This window comes from Hyalella azteca, unplaced genomic scaffold (assembly GCF_000764305.2).
Source record: "Hyalella azteca isolate HAZT.00-mixed unplaced genomic scaffold, Hazt_2.0.2 contig5386, whole genome shotgun sequence".
NCBI lineage: Eukaryota > Metazoa > Arthropoda > Malacostraca > Amphipoda > Hyalellidae > Hyalella > Hyalella azteca.
Window position 1 is genome coordinate 690,128 of NW_025935579.1, and position 13,203 is coordinate 703,330.

At 40.0% G+C, this 13,203-nt stretch overlaps 1 protein-coding gene and 1 long non-coding RNA gene across 2 annotated transcripts; both read right to left on the reverse strand.

Annotated features, from left to right (window-relative positions):
- Nucleotides 1-101: 101 nt before the first annotated feature.
- LOC108668901 (glycine receptor subunit alpha-2) lies at nucleotides 102-6,013 on the reverse strand. Its single transcript, XM_047880438.1, has 8 exons — nucleotides 5,918-6,013; nucleotides 5,142-5,327; nucleotides 3,982-4,192; nucleotides 3,357-3,518; nucleotides 2,205-2,357; nucleotides 1,842-2,009; nucleotides 1,336-1,553; nucleotides 102-561 (listed from the first exon to the last, which is right to left on the reverse strand). The coding sequence occupies exons 1-8, from the start codon at nucleotides 6,011-6,013 to the stop codon at nucleotides 145-147; spliced, it is 1,611 nt and encodes a 536-aa protein (XP_047736394.1). The 3' UTR covers nucleotides 102-144.
- Nucleotides 6,014-9,390: 3,377 nt separating this feature from the next.
- Nucleotides 9,391-10,521, reverse strand: LOC125177875. Its single transcript, XR_007156700.1, has 3 exons — nucleotides 10,426-10,521; nucleotides 9,826-9,951; nucleotides 9,391-9,453 (listed from the first exon to the last, which is right to left on the reverse strand). It is a non-coding gene; the product is annotated as an uncharacterized LOC125177875 (long non-coding RNA).
- Nucleotides 10,522-13,203: the final 2,682 nt, after the last annotated feature.

Sequence of the window (13,203 nt, forward strand, 5' to 3'; positions counted from 1 at the left end):
ATTTAAATCACTTTTCCTGTTAAGTTTGTGTACTTACATACATTAAAATACGATTTTTCAAGTGTACGAATATTTATTTCCCCCCACTGTATCTTCCGAGTACTTGTCCCAAGTTCAGGTTCCTGGATATGATATTATTGGTAGCTAGTATTGATAAACGAGTCCGGAAGAGACTCCAAGCAAACCCCAGTAGACGAAATTGAAAACCGCAGAAAGAAAGAAAGTCACGACCTTTGAAGCTACGATCCAAATATGCAGTTTATTGGCCATGACTCCGTCTGTGCCAGTCCTCAAGATCTCCTTCACTGTCTTGATCTCGTCCTTGTTGGTCCACGCAGTGACCATAGTCTCGTAATGGCCGCCGCTGTTGATGCTAGATCCGTAGTCGATGTAGTTATCGATGACAGCATGGAATGCGATAATCAGGAAGATAGCGAAGATGCAAAAAAGTAGCCAAATATCCACCATTTTAAAGTAGGATGTCTTGGGCAGCGAGGCAGATACTTGTGTGAAGAGCGTGGCCAGCACAAGTAGCGACGTAAGAGCGGTCATGAGGCGAACCTGTGTAAAATTATGCATATTTAGACAGGGTTGGTAAAAACTTTTATTTTGCATTTCTGAAACATCAGTAATTGCAGAATTACGGGAATCATCTCGTTTAGGGCTAAAGTGTCATTAGCTTAAAACGACCTCCAATAAGAGTAAAACATCCTAAATGCTCGCCAGGAAAGGCCAATAGCTGCAAAATTGTCAGCGAGATTCATCACAATTAATTTACTTTGTGTCAGATCGTGAATATTTTAGTTGTTATCATTTAAACAGTTACTTTTGATAATTTACGTAAGAAAGTCTTTAGTAGAAATTGGTCTGCGTCGAGCAGCAATGTCGATCGCAATGCGACTGCGTGTGAAGTCAGTCACACCTCAGCTTTTAAGAACTGATATCGATGCCGCAATCCCCCAGCCAGCTCGTACGCTTTTTCATATTCACAAAAATCCCCTCGTAAAAAGTGCGCTGCAGTTGTGCTGTATCTACCGCGGTGCTATGCAAAAAAAAAATAATATAATAAACTATTCATCGTTCAATTCTTTAGAAATGTTTTGAATAAACAATTGTTCGTTTCGTTTCACTTTTTAGTAGGGAACAGTAAACGATAATGCTGTCGAGTATACGGGGGACAAATTGTTCTTATTTTAGTTCTTAAGGCTCGTATACAATTTTTCTTGATTGATAACATCCAGTGATGCGAGCCTGCAGCTTGTGAAGTCAAACCTTACTTCGAGAATTTTGTGCTGCTTTCTATCAAGTCTCTATTAGAAAATTATTATGGCTTACCTCGAAGATTGGCGGCCTGAAAAAGAGAGTGAGGCAGCTGATGATGAGCAATATCATGGACGGGATGTAAATGTTGAGCATCGCATAACCGTAGCGCCGGACGAGCTGAACCGTCACTCGCGCCGCCGCGTATTGCTTGGTGACGTCCTCTTCCAGCGCTACTCGACCGATCCCATACTCTACCAGGTACTTCGATCCAAGGTACTCGACATACGACTCTACATCAAGAACTGAATAGATCAACTTCTGGAATTAAAGTTGATAATAATTTTAAATCCAGTAAGAAGTTCATGATCCGTTTCTCAGCGAAATAAATTATGTAACTAAGCTTTGTTATTGAGTTTCAATCCTCCAGCCTCTAGTAGGTGAGACGAATTAGGAATAATTAAGTTTAATTCTACCCTCTGCCATACTTTCGACGTTTGAATATTCACATCTTCCTTTTCGATTACGTAAGTATGTTAACTTCTAATAACTTCAATTATATTGAATATTCCATTACGTACCGCTTATATTGAAGACAAGGTACTCATCTGAAGCAGACAAAATCTTGAACTGAATGAAGCATTCTTGAATATCAAACGGGTAGAGCGTGAGGTCAAAGTTGCACTTGAAGATTGTGAAGTATTTGCGCGTTGTCGATATTGGATTTTCAGATCCGCCGTATATCTCCACTGTATGAACGAAAACACCGTGATTGATCTACCTGGGCAGTTGTTGCCTAAGTTAACCTTGCCTCGTTTTCGAGGGGTAATAAACGTGATAAATGAATTCATCTGACGAAGCTTTCAAGGCGGGAAGTTGATTGGAAATTAATATTACCATTAAAACGTTAATCTTCGATTTTTTAAATTGAACCTATACTAAACCTTCGTAAGAGTTGGTGAGGTTGTGCGCGAAATTCTTGGTGTGTTTTATGATAGTCGTAATGGCGTCCTCGTCTACCGCTGACTGCTGGATGTCGTCGGTGTTGATGAAGCCAATGAGAGGCTTCCAAAGCTCGTCCACTTGTGTCTTTGATACTGATGAAAACAAATGGAAATATTTCCTTAGCATCACTCCCCCAACAATAGCTTGAAATTAAATTATGAATGAAGTTTCGATTGCATTTGTGGTAGAAATACACAGACCAGTCAAAGTCCTCGTTCATCCACTAACTGCTCCCGAGATTTTTGCTAAACAATATTGTATTTAAATTTCTGTTATTCACACGAATTCATTTGCGTGGTTGCTTCTTTCATTCTATTGAAATATTTGACGAAAGCAACTTGTCTCTCAGCACAGAGGTTAACGCACTTGCGTGTACGTTTAAATTGTTTGATGACCTAAATAATACTGTATTTTCCCTAACAGTAACAGCATGCTTACTCAGAACAGATTTCGGTCTGTTCAGAAACATTTCGGTCTCAAAACAGAAACATTTTTCGGTCTAGAAATAAATTTTTCACTGTAACACGTTAAAAAATAATGATTTAATATTAATTATCGTTTGCCATGAATGTAACTATTGGACATCTATGGCTATAAATGTTGTTAAGAGCACAAAGATTGGAGAAGTGAGTTGTCCAGAATCGGTGTCAAACCTAATCAACGCTGCAACCGTTATTACTTTCACTAAATCTTCGGCATTGGCGAAGTAATTAAGTAAAAATCAATATTTTTACGTGTTGCAAGATATTTGCAATTCTATTTTTAAATTCTCTACAAATAATTGATGCCACTCTCCATAAATCGATATCTCTGCAGATCAAATAAGATTCAATTCTACGACACTTCTCTTTAACTTCACTTCTTGTCTGTTTGTTTGTCTGTCTGCTACAAATCTTGTAATCGAAATTTAATACACTTCTACTTATCCTATCGATCTGAAATTTTGCACACTTGTGTAAAGTCAGAGGCAATGCATGAATCAAAAATGGATTTCAGATTCGTAATCTACACCCCAAAAAACATATAATTAAAAAAAAACACCCTTTTTTTGGATGTAGTTAATCTGCAATAATACCTTATTTATAACTCACGTGTGTTGAGTCGGGTGAGTTGCTTGAGGTTGTTGTAGGAGAGTCTGTTGTCGTACCAAGTCATGCGCAGGTTGTAACTGCTTGACAGCATCATGGTCTCGGTGTTGATGTCCATCGTGTCTATGGACACGTTGATGGAAATCGGCAGTGGAGAGTTGCTTACTTGATTTGGTGAAAAAAAATGAAGATTACCTCATATGCAATCCCATCTTTTATTGTTGATGGGAGTGATAAAACTGTTCTTTTATCGTTTATAGACAGTCATTCATAGATTCTCGTTCGCATACCCTAAAATTATCAATACCTTACAAATATATAGTACAATTAATTAAAGGCAAGCTGAACTAATAAAAATTTTAATTTAACTACTTATACTTTATAGTATTTATCAGAATCATATTGCTGTCAAAATGACAACAAAACATCAAATTTTTGTTGAAGTCTGTACTAAGTAGGGATTCCTTCACATGAACCGTTACTTCACATATTGTAAAAAAAATAATAGATTTACACAAAAATCTATAGAATGCACATTTCCAAGTTTTGAAACCTTATTATCCAACGTTTTTTATTTGATGATAAATAGCATGATCTTTATCATAAAATTGGTTTCGTCTTTCATTACACGGTCGCGGTGGCAAGTTCAGCTTGTAGTCCGGAGGGAAGTTGACAATATCGCAGAAAGATTCGTCGGTTTTGTCATCGCAGTCAAACTTGAGGTCGCAGCGACTGCCGAAGTCGATGCATTTGCCGTCGGTGCAGGTGAAGTGGCCGGGGCCGCACGGCGAGAGTGTGATCTCCAGCGCGCTGCCTGCGGTCGCCGTACACACGTCAGTCTGCGGAGGTAAGGTAAAGAAACTGTTTTTATAGCTATGTGATGTACACTTTCAGCATCGATACATATTGTTGCATCTAGTGATCATAAGTGACCAATGGAATTTGCCGTCGGTGCAGGTGAAGTGGCCGGGGCCGCACGGCGAGAGTGTGATCTCCAGAGCGCTGCCTGCGGTCGCCGTACACACGTCAGTCTGCAGAGGTAAGGTAAAGAAACTGTTTTTATAGCTATGTGATGTACACTTTCAGCATCGATACATATTGTTGCATCTAGTGATCATAAGTGACCAATGGGTTAATTTTTAAGTGAAGGATATTTTCAATTGACTCTGATCTTTATTTATGATCCGAAATCTTTCGAATAATCAAATGAGTCGTTTGTGATTAAATAATAATAATAATAATAATATAGCGGTTTTAGCGTTTACTAGGCCGTAGGCCTGTTGCCGATTCTTAACATCGCAGAACATTCACAGCTTGTTGCGGTCTCGAGCTCGCAACTCTATTGTTAAATTTGCTTAAAGGCCCTATTTCCACTACGGGACTAATTCTGATGGATTGAGACTGACTTGAGACCAATGAGCGACATGGCTGGGCCTCAAAACGCGTACGCGTTTCCCCTACGAGCATGTGCTGGGATCGAGATTGAGTTCCATCTGGGCTAACACGCCGCCCGCGAAAGTCAGTTTTTTATTCAGGCGCTGTCTCATAGTGGAAGAGGGCCTTAACCGCCCGGCCTTCTGGCCGATTCTTACCAGTAACTGTCTCACAGAGCTGGAATCGAACCCTCACCTCTCTGCTCCTATCCTGGTACTTTGCAAAACTGTAACCCCTAGGCCACCCTGGCTTAGTGGTTGCCCGCTAATGTTAAATGATAGGTCGTATAATTAGTGAATTGTTTAAGTGTTGACCCAACTCGGAACTATGTACCATGTATAAAATATATATTACCGTCAAATTCCAAATGCGTCTCCCAAAAGGGTAGTCGGGTTGCCCTTTCTCAGGCACAAACTTGGCAATAGTATTGCCAGACACCGAGTTGTACCACGTCCAAATTCCCTCCAGGCGACGGATGGCATACTCGCCATATCCTCGTAAACCTAGCGGAGATGCCTCCAAGTCCAAGTAATTCATGCGCTGCGGTAAAGAAGACAAGGAATATACAACCTATTTTACTTCCATAGTGATTAAAACCTTTTTTATTAACCAAAATTATTTCCTTAAAAATTTTACAAATCAACGAATCGAACGAGACGAAAAATGCTCTGTCTCGCGTACAAAAGTTTTGCTCACTTTCCTCTATGAATACTTCTTCTATTAGAGAAAATCGGGAATCCAAAATAAAAAATCGCGGAGGATAATGTTTTTCCTCGCGGTTACTAGAAAAAGTTACTTAGTATATAAAGTTATCCAGAAAACCTCGGGCTCTCTGAAAATATATTCAATGTCTAATCGGAAATATGAGACAAATCAGTTTTGTGACATTTTTCTTTTAGCAGAATTAAGAAAACAAATGTAAACGTATTTTTTCTGTTCGTGCAGCTATTTCTTCTAATTAATCTAACTCGATCTACTTCATTTTGTAAGCGAGACCAAACTTGTGCAGTTGAGCGTATAGTTATAAAATATAGAGGACACGTTGATCTCATAAAATATAGAGGACACGTCAACGTCTCATGTCGAGACGATGTTAAACTGAGAACATAATTCATCCGATGAAAAAAAACCTCTTCCTCCTCGCAAATGCCCCGGATGGTCCATGTCTCGTAAGCCGGCACGCGGCAGCTCGAGCAGCTGTCCTTCTGACACTCGGTATCCCCCATACCTTCAGGATGTAAGCGCAGACAGTTCTGGTAAATACCGCCGTCCGGATTGGCGGGAAGGAATAGTAATTCTTTCTGGAAATAAAAAATAATATAATTTACCGTGGTCGTGCAGACTGATAAAAAAGATTCTGCTGAACTAACATGAATGTTTTTTCCAGTATTTGGTTGAAAATTCACATTTTGATGGTTCTGAATCCTATCCTACAGTGTCGTCATTAACACCGTTTGTCTCGAGAAAAAGTGGTGTAAGTTCATTTGAGTCCAGCTGCACCGTTATGTGGAGCTGTCTCTGGCTCTGGTATATCATTCCTTGTCAAATTTGGCACATGTCTGATGTTACAGCTGCTCTTTGCAATGTTAACGATAAAAATCTCCTCTGTGCGTCATTTTCGCTGCGCTCATCCTCTGTGCCCGTCATACTCCGCTTCACAGCTAGCAGCCATGCTTCACTTCGCTTCTGAGTACTACTCCGACAACACAGCCATGCTTTACTACGCTTTTGAGTGCTACTCCGACTACACAGACATGCTTTACTCAGCTTTTGAGTGCTCCTCCGACAACACAGTCATGCTTTACTCCGCTTCTGAGTGCTACTCTGACAACACAGCCATGCTTGAACCCGCTTCTGAATGTTAGCCCGACAACACAGCCATGTTTGAACCCGCTCTTGAATGTTAGTCCGACAAAACAGCCATGCTTGAACCCGCTCCTGAATGTTAGTCCGACAAAACAGCCATGTTTGAACCCGCTCTTGAATGTTAGCCCGACAACATATCCATGCTTGAACCCGCTCCTGAATGTTAGTCCGACAAAACAGCCATGCTTGAACCCGCTCCTGAATGTTAGTCCGACAAAACAGCCATGTTTGAACCCGCTCTTGAATGTTAGCCCGACAACATATCCATGCTTGAACCCGCTCCTGAATGTTAGTCCGACAACACAGCCAAGCTTGAACCCGCTCCTGAATGTTAGTCCGACAAAACAGTCATGCTTGAACCCGCTCCTGAATGTTACTCCGACAACACAGCCATCCTTGAACCCGCTCGTGAATGTTAGTCCGACAACACAGCCATGCTTGAACCCGCTCCTGAATGTTAGCCCGACAACGCAGCCATGCTTGAACTCTCTTCTGAAAGTTACTCCAACAACACAGCCATTCTTTACTCCTCTACGTAACGGAAAGCTGCGGCGCCTGTGCCGTTTAAGCAGACCGTGATGCGTTCATTTTTCGGTGAAAATCGGGAAAAATCGCCAGCAGATGTGTGTGTGTGGAGCAGCCAATGACGTTGAACGGTCTGGCCGGAGCGGTTTGAATGCTCTATTGAGCACGCGATGTCATACAGTAACAATGCATCGAACATGCAGTGATAGCGCAATAATAATATAATCCTAAAAAAATTGTTCATGTCAGATTGCAGTGGATTACCGGCGTGTATTTGACGCCCGTGAATGTGTCGACCCACTCATCCTCGACTGCTTCATCGCTCGCCCCGCCCCACTGACGGCCACATTCTGTCCACAACGACAACATTTTTTCATTTTTTTTTCGTGCCCCACGAAAGGATTTAATCATTGATCATTCACAATAAGCAAAAAATTATTACATTCGTATGGAGATGCTCATTTAAGCTCGAATTTACTTAGCTTATTATCAGTTTTGGGAATAATGGTGTAATAAACCAGTTACAGGATGCAAACCTAATTCTCCTCAAATGATGCCATTCTGAATGATGGCTGAACTCAGAAAACTTTTATTCGAGTGCGGGAAACGAAAGACAGTAACATCATTGACTATTCAAATCATCATTATGATAGTTGTTTTCGATGTCAAAAAGCACTCGCATGAGTGCTTTTGAGTATTGAATGCGCTGATTATATAATTCATGGCGAAAGAATAGATGTGAAGGTGCTCATATCTCACCTTCGTTTCCATGAAATACCGAAAGATCTTCCTTCAGTTCTTCTAGCGATTTCGGTATCCGTATGTTTCCTCCAAGAGCTCGGCACGTCTTGAACGCTTCGTGGTACCTGTGACGTTGGTGATTTATCAATACCGATGTAATGTTTGAGACTACGCACGCTTTATTCAGACTGTTCGCCAATACTGCCCGCTGCAGTAAATTAACCGTTGCCACCACTGTCGCCTTCTACCGTCCACTGCTTCTTCCCACTTTTACTGTCCACTTGTAATGTCGTCTTATACTGTTCACTTCTAAAGCCGTCTTGTACTGTCCATTTCTATTGTTCACTTTTACCGTCCACTTCTACTTTTTACTTCTACTTTCCATTTCAAATTTTTACTTCTAATTACTACTTCTAGTTTTCACTTCTATTTTCTACTTTTACTTTCGACTTCTACTTTCTACTTCTTTCTTTCTACATCTACTATCTACTTCCAATTTGTACTTCTACTTTCTACTCATACTTTTCATCCATTTACTGTCCATCATTCGTACCCACGTCTGTATTCAACAAGTGTTGTTGCAAATTATTTATACTTCTCTACTTTTTTGGTTTCATAAAACTCAGCGAATTTAAATTCAGCCATTTGAAAATATGATACAAAGGGAAGATGCGAAACCTTTAATTAACCTCTAACTTAATCATTACGTCGGAACAAAGAAGACATAATATCTGTGTCTCAGACCTGAGTAAGGGTAGCGGCACAATCTTGCGGCGGTCGCTGCTTCCACTGCTGCGGCACAAGTCCTGCACTGACACTTCTTCCTGCAAAAAATATCTGTGGTAAACACCATAATCTTTTATAATTGCGCTATTTCATTAAAACAGATATTTGCTGCCAATGTTTTAAATTTATTCGACCTGGTTACAACTGGTACTTGCATATTCAACTGGAAATAGGTAATAGAAGATTTACAATTGTTTTCTCTTTTTTTTTCGCTTGATTAATGTTATAATTCACTCGCATCATAAAATCGATTCAGTATAAGTTGAGTTTAAATTCAGAAATCATAATTAGTTTTTAACACAGTTGGAAATGTTTTTCATTTTGGCCGATGAAATAAGAGCAGTGTACATAAAAGAAGCCTGCCTTGAACTTTTAACTTTGGGTAAGACTTCTTGATTTGGAATTTTCCGGCTAATTTTTAGCGAGCATCCCAATTCGTGTTGACCTGAAGAAAGTGCTGACCACTGTTCAAAAACCCAGGGGATCTGTTCGCAATACGTGAGTATAACAACGTACTTGGTCGTTCTGTTGAAAATGCTATAATATTTTAATGTCGACAAACGCCCTTAGAAAAAGTCGAAAAAGTTACCGAGAGCGTGACGTTGCTGAGCGTCCAGGACGCCGACCACCTCAGCAAGTCGCCCTCGCTGCGGTCCTCGCACGACGCGAGTTGCCGCACGCGCTCCGCTGACAGCGCTGACTTCCACACATTCAGCTGAGTCACATCCCCGCTCAGTGAGTACGGCGGCTGCAATGCGTTCATGTGAAAATTGACGGATGGAAACTATTCTTCATTAGCATTTTACTGCAAAATTCGGTTGTACAATTTTGTGCGGCTTTCATTTATTGCTTCCTACATCCTACAGACTGGAAGAAAGCTTCAAACTCACATGGACAATCTTTTATAGAGTACGAGTGTTTTGTTCATGTTGAGCAAGTATTTTAGGTTTAATTATTGTACTAAAATAGAAGCACACTTCCGCCAGATGGGCATGACCGCTTCTTAATTTATTGTTAGTCCAATTTAACACACATAATTAATTTTCTGTTTATCTTCATAAAGTTATCGCGAACGGGTTTACATGACGTACAGTATGTCATGTAAACCCACATTACGTACCTCAAATTCATCCTGGCCAATAAATACACGACGTGTTATGTTGTCAGATGCGAATGCAAAGGATTCGTTCGCGAGGAGATCGCCCTGCAAGTATACCTGGGCCAGTCCATTAGTGACGTCCCGCACCTGATGAAGTCGACGAATTTACTTAGCATGTACCTTATTTTCATAATTTGAAGTCTAAATGTGCCTACAAAGTAACTCAAAAAATTGCTCTGAGAGCTGTCGAAATATTCAAATTTTGGAAAATCTTTCAGAAAAGACTTAAGTTTCCCGTGGCCAATTAATGCTCGATTTGCCAAGCTGCCACGAAGTTATTGCTTAAATCCGTTTTTGATTTCTTTATCAAAATGCTAGCTGCCTAATCTGATGATATTCAGTATCCTGAAACTATCAGTATTATGAATGAGCTCTCGAAGAGCACAAAAGATTGTTTTAAAAATTGAAAATCGTGTTCATTTTTTATTAGGTGTTAGTTTTGCCAACTCATTTTGTTTCTAAGTCTTAAATGTTACACACTTGAATTTTCACGTGAGCTGACGAGTAACATTTAATCTCTGTAATGTAGATAGTGAGAAATGATTCCGTAGCGTGTCTGACCTGGCAGTAGTGATACCACGTGTTGGTGGCGAGGTTGTTGGGCAAAGCGTAAAATTTTCCATAACCTCCATACTTCGTCCGAATTTTCTCGAAGTACACCTCAAAAGAAATTGCTGAAATAGAAACACTTATTTAAGATTTGTACTGAAATTACATCTGTTTTTATGCTCGATGTCAATGTCCCTTGGAAAGTGTGTAGTACCAGGAATCGACTGTATACACATGTATGTACGTTCACGTAGAGAACAGTCGTCCTTATTACAATTTCAAGAAATATGTGAGCTCGCGTTCATCATTGTAAAAAATGTTCATTTGTGAGATAATTTATCTTGACATATGCACTTAGAATCGGTAAGGTCGGAACATTTTCGGATCTTTGGTGACCTGTTTTTTTTCTATTTATTTATTTTAGAGTAGAAGTGTCGGCACTGAAGAAATAGGCCCATGGCCTGTTGCCTATTCATGTACTTTTCGTGACTTGATTCACAAGGGATCCGGCCTTTTGAACCCGATCTTTCCATAACTGACGATCGATTGATTAAGATAGCTGCTGGACTTATTGCCTGGTCCGTAAGGTGCTAAATATTAGGCATTTTATGACTGATCATAAGCATTGGCATAGCTTCGTCTAGTTTCTTCTTGAAGGCATTCATACTCGAAGCGTCAACGATGCTATCAGGGAGGCTGTCAAAATTTTGTACACACTACACGGTCGTTCCCGTAGTTTATCATGATAACGAGTCACGACACAGGTGCTTAGATATGTTTTGTTTGAAGTCGTGGGGAAACACATCGTTATTTTTAAAATTTCATACATTTACTCACCATCGTTATCCGAGTCCCTAATATCGAAGAGGTAGAGCACGGCAGTGAGGAGCCTGAAGACTCTGATCCTGAAGCGCAGGCAGATGGAGGAGTCGCGCGTGATCTGCACGGAGCCGTTCAGCTGTGCCCAGGTGTCGCCGCGCTGGGCACCGTCTGGGTTCGCTGTCAGGACTTTCACTGAAAGTAAAATTTCGTAAATTTAGTGTATGGATATTTTATTTCGTTTTGAAGTGGACTGTATAATTAGCTTTGAGAGTTTAGTATGTGTGATATTTTTATTTAATTCTGTACGTGGACCGAGTTAATGGTAAAGAAAAATTCCGAATTTCCGGTAGCATTACAATGCCACGCCTAATTGGGCATAAATGTAATGGGAGCTGAAAGTGAGTGAAATTTGATTAATATATTGACAGCTTCTTTAATGCTAAGTAAATATAATAAATATGTCCCCAAATTATTTTTTATGAAATTTTTAAATTTATGAATGGCTTTAGGATTTGCTGCATTTCCAAATGTGTTATCTTCTTGTGAGCAAGTTATCTCAACGTTGTATCCATATTTGATTTAGGATTGCGCTTAAAACTACAAAAAATATTCCTGTAATTAATACTAATCTACTATGAAGTATCCACAAAATTTAAAATTCAACACCGTTTTGCGCATTGTTCCTTGAGAAGGATGCTCCTAGCACCAGTAGAACAATAATATTTATTTGTAACGGCGGCATTAGTGTTCTATACTGTGCTCCTTTATCTCTTCAGCCAATCAGTTCCCCGATCAACATCATTTTGCGGCTGAAGTTGAGTTCGACAGGAGACTAGTCTGGTGCTCAGCATGCAGGTTGGAGAGGTAATGCAATGCGCTTCTCTCAGAGCTCTATGTAAATTACGAATTACACCCTTTTTATAGTCCAATGTGTGTCCCTAAATGATTCGGATCAGCCTCGATCTTTTGCCTTGTTCGTTGTTGATGTACGAACACATGAATATTGATCAAAGTGAACTATTTTTTTCTTAATTCTCTGGAACTCGAGCAAACGAGTCGCATTGCACATTCATGCGATCCCTCCTAATAAGTTAAAGAAGTTACTCGAGAGCGATCCGCCTCGTAAGAAGTCATCTACAAAATTCATTGGCAACGTCGATTCCTTGTGAGGTTTGCTCACAGTTTTCGCGTAAAGAATGCAATAATCAGAGGCCTCTTGCTGAGGCTCCATATCTACTGGATTTTGCCCGATACAGAAGTTTTATTAGGAAGACTTTTTCCTTTATGTTATGGTCTTCTTGCTACTTTAAACATGTTCCTTGAGCGCGAAAAGTTATTCATGCTTTCCGTGTAAGGGTGTAATCCGTCCGACTGATCGTTATGATTATCACCTTCACTATTTCAGATTAGAAGGCAGACATAATCATTCTTATTGCTTTGAAATGGACAGTGTAATGATTCTTTTTGTTTGGGTTCTCCTTCTCTAATGCTAGACGGTAACTCGTGATCATTCATTACGCAGGTTGTAAGGATGGGTCCATAATCATAAGTTTATTAAAGTCGAGTAGAGGAACAGAGGAGGACAGTGCATATTGACAGATGAACGGCAATTAGGTTATGTCCTTAAATATTTCTCGCCAAGTCTGCTAAAAAGCCTTTTCAATAATTTATTAGATGAGTCGCACTTTGAACATCGTACAAGAAACAAAGCACCCGCCAACACCCTGCATTCAGTATAAGTTCAGAGCTGATCAGCTGAAATGGGAAAAATTGCGACACACTAACAATTTGCAATCAGATTCTAGATCATAGTGAGTTTAGTCAAGCTTGACTAAGAGCAGCTAGACACGGTCCCTACTGAAATATTTCTGCGTCTCTTAAGTATGCAGCAGGAATCAGCATTGAACTATATTTTTTATGTAAGTTGTCGATGGAATGCTGCAAGTTTAAGTCTATATATGCTAAACT